The following is an 8,226-nucleotide window of genomic DNA, read 5'->3' on the forward strand; positions in this document are numbered from 1 at the left end:
ACACTTTGTGTGTGTGTGTGTGTGTGTGTGTGTGTGTGCGCGTCAGGGTGCGGTGTCACAAGTTCCAAGAAGGGAGTGCCGACACAAAGATGTTAATTAACGGCAGCCGTCACCCAGAAAACTGTGACAAATGTTCCGGAAGGCTCAATTATGAACTCTTCCGCTCTTTAATTATAGATCAAAACACTAGGATATGATTTTAATATACAAATATGTAGAGTGAAGTCATCGTGTACATTGTGTTTTTTGTATAACACAGAAAAAGAACGTTGAGTGACGGGCGAAATTCTAAAATATGTAATCGCACGCGTGCGATAACATGGTTCTATTTATGTTAGTACTGGGACGTATTTAGTTTGGAATTTGCCGCGTTTTTTTGTTTTTATTGTCGGGGAGGGCCGGTGTTCATATCGCGGTGATAAATGAGCATATTAGGACTTTTTTTTTTCTTTTGAACAGGATGAACTTGGATCATATTTTTGCACGCATGCAGTAAAGCTGAAACATTACGTAGTGATGTTTTTTAGTCTGTCTTTATGAGGCTCTGCTGCCACCTAGTACAGAAACGTAGAACTATTACTGTTATTGTTTTCGAGTCATTTGATACATTGAACTTTTTGGGGAGGGGTTATCTCGTTTTTGTGTTTTCATTTAATAAATTCATTTCTTAGCACCGTTCTAATTGGATCACGTGTTTTGTGTACGGCCAGCAGGTGGCGTTACTTCTCCACTGTCAGATGTCGATGAGGTTCCACCCTTGTTTTTTCAAGCTTGATTTTTGTATTTTATCTTTCATTTGATTAGATATTTTCACGGGACGGAAAATTAAAATAGATAAAATTTAAGACATTTGTTTTGGACCAACTTTCGAATTGATGAGCAGAAGTTGGTTTGGGGTCTGAATTTTCAGAGCGCTCTATCGTAATAATACAAAACAACTTTTTTGACAACCTTTTCAGACATTGTTTCGGTCTTTCGGGACGTTGCATTTTAATGAACATCATTAAAGCTTGCTAGCGTACGCACGCGCTAATTATGATTATCATCAGGCTAATGCTGCTCATTTCAAACAAGTTTCCATAATTACCGAAAAAAAAATCTTTAAACTTGCTACGTTGACCCCCTCCCTGCCCTGACAACCCCATCCCGTTGCCATGGCGATAGAGTTCCGGGTTCCACCTCCGAGACGAAGACGCGACTCGCCCCTCGTTCATTTTACGTGCCAAAAAAAGACGTCTCTTTACGCGAGGAAATTAAAATTGGAGACGGAGCCAAAAAGGCGGGAGATCAATATCGGGCCCGAGTAATTACCCGAGGCTTCTCGGGTTGCTAGGAGATAAAACCCAAGGCGGGAGAGTCGAGACCATTAAATTGTTAGCCGGGAATATTTATAGCGCACTTTACGTTTGTTATGATCTGGTTTAAATCGATTACACGGAATGAACAAGCTGGCATGCCACAGTTGAATTTATTGACTTGAGGTACTAATTACTCAAATGACGGGACGATAGACGTCCAATCCGTTTGAACTGGGAGGGACGACAGCGACCGTGCGACGGTTGACGTGCGGTTTGACATCGGTGGGGCAGAAATATGAATTGAATGTCTGCTGCGATGGGGGCGTTAAAAAAATGGTTATTAGTGCGCTGGTCTCAGATGACAATGAGCGCTTTAAAAAGCGCGCTGTCGCTTTAAATGGTGTCAGCGTGCTGGGAAGGGGGGAGTTGGGAAAAGGGGGGTCTTTGCGAGCGCCTTCTCTCAGTCTGAGAACACATTTGATCAAACTATACTGGTCTTTTAAGGAATTTTTATTCATACTATTCATATTTTTAAGGGTATCTGGATGAGAGGCCTCACTCATGAGAAGATTTTTGGAATTTGAATTGAGAAGTGGGGATAAGATGGCAGAGAAGGAGGGGAGTGTTGGAGGGGAGAGTTTGGGGGCCAAAGGAGCGTCTGGGGGTCCGGCGCCAGGGGGTGGCGGCGTGGTGGTGCAGGTTCGGGAGAAAAAGGGACCCCTGAGGGCCGCTATACCCACCATGCCTTTCCCTATGGCTGTTATATGCCTTTTTCTCAACACCTTTATACCAGGATTAGGTGAGTGTTTGAAATTGACACAATTGATTCAATGGGGGGTTCTGCGTAATGAGTAAAATAACTTAATTATATATTACAGGCAACAATTTTGTCCAGTTTAAAATGTTAAGTGCTTTGGTAAGGTTTTTTTTGGTAAAGATGTGTCATTTTTTAATCATTAATTAGGTTGAGTACTTTTAATTTTTTGTTGACATACAAAATAATTTTTAAAAAGAGTAGATGCTGATTTGTTCGTTCTTATTAACTTTGTCATATGATGTCATGTGTTTTAAAAACAAAAAAGGTTATAGTAATGGTGAAAAACTATGTTAGAATTGGTTAACATTGACGTCACCGAACGAAATAAATCACGTGTGTTAATTCTTTTAAATATCAATTTCCTTCAATCAATCATTCAGGCATCTGCTGGAAAACGCCACCAACAGATGCCCGGTTTAAAAAATATATAAAAAATAATTGAGGCGCGTCCCAGACGGCCAGGTTGACTTGACTAAATTGTCTGGGGCACCTGCACGCTGCGTTTTCTTGAATGCCTTGACATTTCATTGAACGGCTGCCACCAGTTGTCATGACAACACGGTCTGAAAATGAACACAATTCGGTCACGTGTGCGCTTCGACGCCGTTTGGTCCCGAGCGAGCGAGCGCTGACTTTAGTTCTACGTCGTCAGACTAGGCCAAAATAAATTAATTAATTAAAAATCGATAATTACGTTGGGTGCTCGCTATCGTCCTTGTGGTTTATCGGGACACAGAAATTGAATTTATAATTGTCATTGTTATTGACACGAATTTGTTTAAGAACTATTTTTTTTTAAATCCACTTTTTTTAGCCAAACGTATTTTAAAAATTTTAAATATGTATAAAATAGAGCATGTACGTTTTATTTAAAAAATGGGTATTTGTTTTTCCTTTTTAATTAAAAAGAAAAATAACTATATATTGCTATTCCCCTTTTTGAAATTGTGAATATTTTTGAAAATTGCTATTACTGTATTTCGTCATCCTTCTCTGCTTCCTACGACGATGAGTTACGGAAGAAAATACCTGATACTTTGTGAGACTTGGCTTCTATTGTGTGCCTTTTACTACTCCTGTCTTTTTTTTCTTTTTTTAACACTATGATTAGCCTCCTACACGAGCACTGGTGCTTGAGAGTCTTCTTTGTGTAATTATAGTCATTAGTGGGACTGGTATCTGGACAGAAAAGACGTCTCCCACGTGCTCGCTCATCTCCAAACGACGGGTGCGAGAGTCGTTGGCACGTAAAAGATCGTAATTGCAATTTGAGATTTATTCGTAGCGTTAGCCACGAGCTGTCGCCGATGTTCGCATTGAAAGAACGGCTGTGGATTCTCTTCATTTATTTCCTTCCTGATAGCAACGCGGAGGAGCGTTTTGGAAATAAAAGCGCTTTTTTAACGAGTTGTTTTATGTTAGGGTATTTTTATTCTCTATTATGATTTGTATTCGATTCTGTATGTACGCTTGCGCTCGAGAGCGTTTCAATGGATTATTAGTTACGATTTATCAGCTACGATTTATCAGCTACGATTTATCAGCTACGATTTATCAGCTACAATTTATTATAGTACGTTGATGTTTGCAACAACAAACAAAATAGGTGTGTGATGATTATGAGCTCAAAGGTCAGGGAGGTTGGTTGGCCTGGGTGTTTGTGTTCAACGGATAATGGGATATCAAAATTTGAGTTTGTAATATGAAACAGAAGAGGCGATAACATTTTGAGCTCGGGAGGTCAAAGGTCAAAAAAGTCATTTTGCAATAACTTTTGGGGCAATGAGGTCAGAAAAGGAATTATCTATGCGATGAATAAAAGGGTTCCTATCAAAATTGTGGGGTGTGTTTGTAAGGGGAAAGTGAAAAGGTGATTTTATTTTGGGGTTTTAATGGGGGAAAAATATGCATTAGCAATGGAGAAGCTTAAAAAGGAGGAGTTGGGCAATTTTTGGACGACGAGGGCGTTAAACAATTAATGGATTCTTAATCCGGCTGCTTGCCCGAAGGTCTGCTCTCTCGGAATGCTCCACTAATTTTGATGAGTATGTTTTCCCATCCCACAGGTACCTTCATTTCGGCCTTTACTGTGCTGTGCGGCGCCCGCAGCGAGCTGCTGGCCGAGCGCGGCGCCTGCTGCGTCTTCTGGCTCAACGTGGCGGCCGCCTTCATCCAGATCGCCACGGCCGTCATCATGGTGGGCTGGATCATGAGCATCTTCTGGGGCATGGATATGGTCATCCTGGCAAGTCAGTAGTGAATCTGGTCAAAAAACAGAAAAAAATACATTTTATTCAAAGCAGCAGAATGAAATATCGGCAAACATTTGTATTGAAACTCTCATGCTGTTATATATGTGCTATTCATACTCCAACTTTTCCCACCGCATACTTTTTTGATTCCACCGAATTGGACGTCTATCACAGTCAACGGCAGCGTGTCAGACACGTCGCGCTGCCTTTCCCGCCTCGTTCGGATAACAAGTTTATCTCCCTCCCTCTTTCCTTCCTTCCTTAATGATCCTCGGCGTGGCATGTGATCAATCCATTCTTCTTTTTCTGACTCCCACCCGCCTAATGAGCAGCCTTCTCCTCCCACACGCCATCTCTCCCGCATCTTTTTCGTCGTATTCCCCCCTCGCATTAATTCCACCCACGTTCCCTTTTCATCCAGCCTTTTTTTTCGGGGGGGTGATCCGACCAATGCTCGTGTCATTCGGGTGATGTTTCAGCGTGTCACGGTGAAAATGTTCAAGCACTAACGGTCTCTTTTCTCTCTCCCACATCTTCTTGCCGGCTCCAAGTTTCTGACGGTAGGTTAATTTTTTTCTTCCCTTCTGGTTGCAGTCATTTGCAAAGGAAGCTTCCTGAAGAGAGTGAAGGCAAACAAATTACAGTTTGCGTCTAATATGACGCTCTAACTGCCCTTCGAAAACAAATGTAGATTTTTCTGTGTGAGCCAAAGCAACACAAGGCCATGTTAGCGATGTGACCATTTTATTTTATTTTTACATGTATTTTATTTGGGTATTTTTTTGTCGAGGTGGCTTATGACTAAACTCTCACATCAGAGACTTTTGCGTCAAAGTTTGCATTCTGAATTTGTGTTTCAGGGCGATTTATAAAGTAAAATCTATTATAAAAACTCAAAACTTTAATTTTAAAAATAATAATACCACACTTGGACATCCAATCCGTGAACTGGGATGGCTAACAGCGAATGAATAATGATTTATTCATTCCCAACTTACTTGTTAGAAACTACCACATCAGAAGATAGAAACATACCACATTTTGGGACGTCTGTCATTGTCAATGGTAATGAAAATAGGTTTCACTATATTAAAGTTATTTTTCATTGACTGCAATCACTTTATTTGAATAAAATTAGGTTAGCAAAAAATGGCTTCTGTAGTCATTTCCTTAACTTCAATATCATTAGATTTGAGAGAGAAAACATAATTAAAATTGAATTATTGATTTGGGGTGGAATTGTTAACAGTTTTATTACACAATTACAACAAATAAAAATATTTGGCAGATTAAAGAGCAAACTTAATAACAATATAAACAAAAAATATATATTATTATTTAAGAACCAGTCTACAGGAAAACTGGAAATCACTAGCTAGCAATTGTATTTACAGAATCCATATTGGAAAAAAGAAAACAAAAAAAAATTCTGTGTAACTTTCAAATTATTATTCTGCAAACCGTGAGCACAAAAAAGGAAACATTTCATACCTTCAACCTATTTTCCTTCCACATTCAGGATACAGAGATCAGAACATTCCGCAAGACGTTTGAAAGAAGTCCAGGCGGTGAATTACGGAGGCACTTTGATCCTAAAAGTCAAGTTATTGACATTTATTGTCATTAAACAACAAGATGGCAACCTTTTTTTCCTTTAAACAGAAGATAACAAACAACTTCTACAAAAAAGGGAGTAAAAGAAGACAGGAATGGTCTGTCAAAATGTTAGCGAGCTTGCTGTGTCATGCTAGCTTAGCAGGCTAAACAGAGGAGACAAAGAATTGGATAACTTTATTCATGATGGCGTGGGTTTCTCTTTATGTTAAATTATATCTACTACATCAGTGTTACGCAGGTTTTTGCTTCACTTATCTGTGCTCTTTTGTGTTTTTAGTTCAAGAATTTTGTTCAAAAAGTGAAAACAAACAGTGGCATATATATCACTTTGCTGGGTTTTTTTAACCAAACTATTTTTTAAACATGTTTTTGTAATATTGTTTGACAGTATTAGCTGTAGTATAGTATATAATTAGAAGCATGAACTTTGGTAGCAGCAAGACAGCCATTTTGTGTCATTTTGGTAGACAGTTAGGTTCCAAACAGCCATTTTAGGTTTGACTGATATTTTAAATTAAGCATGTTAGTCAATGGCAGAACAGTCAAAAAGTGTCAAAAAAACAATGATAAGTCGCTTGAAGTCTTCCAGTTTGGCTTGAAACTTTCCTTTGGGTGTCATTTTTATTTTTTTTCCAAGAGTCCTTCAAAAAAAAACATACTCCAACTGGTCCAAATGCCACAAAATACTACACAGATGGTTGATGCTAAGTTATGAAGAATTTGAGTTTCTGCCAAGGCGTGTAGGCGGAGCATGGCACAGGACAATACTTGACAAAGTTTAACTTTAACACCCAATCTTACACACACAAAAAATAATATTCTGTTGTACTTACTGGTGCTGTTGTTTTGCTGGTTAGAGAACAGACATCCCAAAATGTTCTGGCATGTACATTTGGTTGTTTTTTGTTATTTTGTACTGCAAACAAAAGAGTATATGTGACTTGTGTGACACTTAATATTGACATTAAAACATTTCACGGGAGATATTTGTCTTTACTTGTGGAAGAAAAAGCAGATAACCAAGAAGAGGCAACAAGGTGGTCCCGATGAGACGCTGCCGACTTTCCTCTCGTGACCAAATAAGGACATCGTCGTCAACTTGCTGCATGAAACACAAAAGTAAACACGGGAGAGTTGGGGGTGAGATGTCAAAACAAAACATATGGGGCAGCTCACCCTGGAAGTTCCCACATCTTAATCTCTTTTTATAGATTACAAATTCATAAATTGAAAATGAAGAAAAGAGCAGGGAGTGGGATTAAACGATTCTGTAACAGAAATATACTGTAAACATGATTATTATTAGTATGGCTTCCAATTTACATTTTTACACCCCAAATGCTTTAATAATAATAATTTAAATTAGGTTTACTTCCGTCTTTACTGAAAAATAACTCCGTTTTTTTGTTTAATTATAATAATAATTTTAATAAGGAGTCAAAAAGGGCTAGGACAACAGTGCTACCTGCTGGTTGACAGTATTCAACACAAATTACTTGTTAGCAGTTTAAATGTATTTTCGTGCTGCTACGTCAGGTTAAAAGCGAGTAATATAATTAAATGAATGATTTATAAAAACAAATACAACGTTTAAAATGAGAAATTGATACGTTTAATCGAAATATGTACCTTTGACTTCTGCCTTCGACAAACCAAAACGAATTATTTAACGTTCAAAGTCCGTTATTTAACGTTCAGAGTCCGTTTTAAAGTCTTGTAATTGACTAAACTAACTACTAGGTAACTACGCAACAACGCGGTGGTTTCCAAATTATTCTAAATAAATTAAAATATCGTTTTAAAATAAACAAAACATTTGAAAAGGCCGAGGTATTAAACAAACCCACCTGCAATTCGCGCCACTGGTGATTAAACCCGGAAGTGCTGACTTCCGCTTCAGTAAAGACGGAAGTAAAACAAATCAGGAGAAAACAAATAATTTGTCATAATTTTAAAATCAAAGTATCACGTTAAAATGACAACGTTATCATTTAAACCATGAAAACTATTACTTACGGTCAATATCTTAAGATAGCAATCCTAAATTGATCAAATTAATTCATTTTGACCAGTTGTTAACTGTTAAACATGTCCATTAGCTCCTCCCAGTTTTATCAGCTATAGCTAATGTTTTTGCTAGCATTGTTTTATATTTCGTGTATTTTCTCCCTTGTTTTATGTAGTATTATTCATTCTTAATGACTAGTGTTAAAGCCACACTTGCAAAAAGAAATAGAGCCTC

General features: G+C 38.2%; 1 protein-coding gene and 2 long non-coding RNA genes across 3 annotated transcripts; 2 read left to right on the forward strand and 1 right to left on the reverse strand.

Annotated features, from left to right (window-relative positions):
• Positions 1–1,744: 1,744 nt before the first annotated feature.
• On the forward strand, positions 1,745–4,746 carry stum (stum, mechanosensory transduction mediator homolog). Its single transcript, XM_077586593.1, has 2 exons — positions 1,745–2,097; positions 4,182–4,746. Exons 1-2 carry the CDS (start codon positions 1,860–1,862, stop codon positions 4,370–4,372), a joined length of 429 nt encoding a protein of 142 aa, XP_077442719.1. The 5' UTR covers positions 1,745–1,859; the 3' UTR covers positions 4,373–4,746.
• A 6-nt stretch (positions 4,747–4,752) lies between these two features.
• On the forward strand, positions 4,753–6,966 carry LOC144064241 (uncharacterized). Its single transcript, XR_013296742.1, has 2 exons — positions 4,753–4,927; positions 5,887–6,966. It is a non-coding gene; the product is annotated as an uncharacterized LOC144064241 (long non-coding RNA).
• On the reverse strand, positions 4,766–7,757 carry LOC144064240 (uncharacterized). Its single transcript, XR_013296741.1, has 5 exons — positions 7,614–7,757; positions 6,982–7,086; positions 6,818–6,900; positions 5,859–5,959; positions 4,766–4,981 (listed from the first exon to the last, which is right to left on the reverse strand). It is a non-coding gene; the product is annotated as an uncharacterized LOC144064240 (long non-coding RNA).
• Between the last annotated feature and the right edge of the window lie 469 nt (positions 7,758–8,226).

This window comes from Stigmatopora argus, chromosome 19, assembly GCF_051989625.1.
Source record: "Stigmatopora argus isolate UIUO_Sarg chromosome 19, RoL_Sarg_1.0, whole genome shotgun sequence".
Classification (NCBI taxonomy): domain Eukaryota; kingdom Metazoa; phylum Chordata; class Actinopteri; order Syngnathiformes; family Syngnathidae; genus Stigmatopora; species Stigmatopora argus.

What these genes read in the sequence shown, in the direction of transcription:
- stum (XM_077586593.1), top strand. Translation starts at nt 1,860, where the DNA reads ATGAGAAGATTTTTGGAATTTGAATTGAGAAGTGGGGATAAGATGGCA. An exon ending in CACCTTTATACCAGGATTAG is followed by an intron (nt 2,098 to 4,181) that starts GTGAGTGTTTGA and finishes CCCATCCCACAG; the next exon opens with GTACCTTCATTTCGGCCTTT.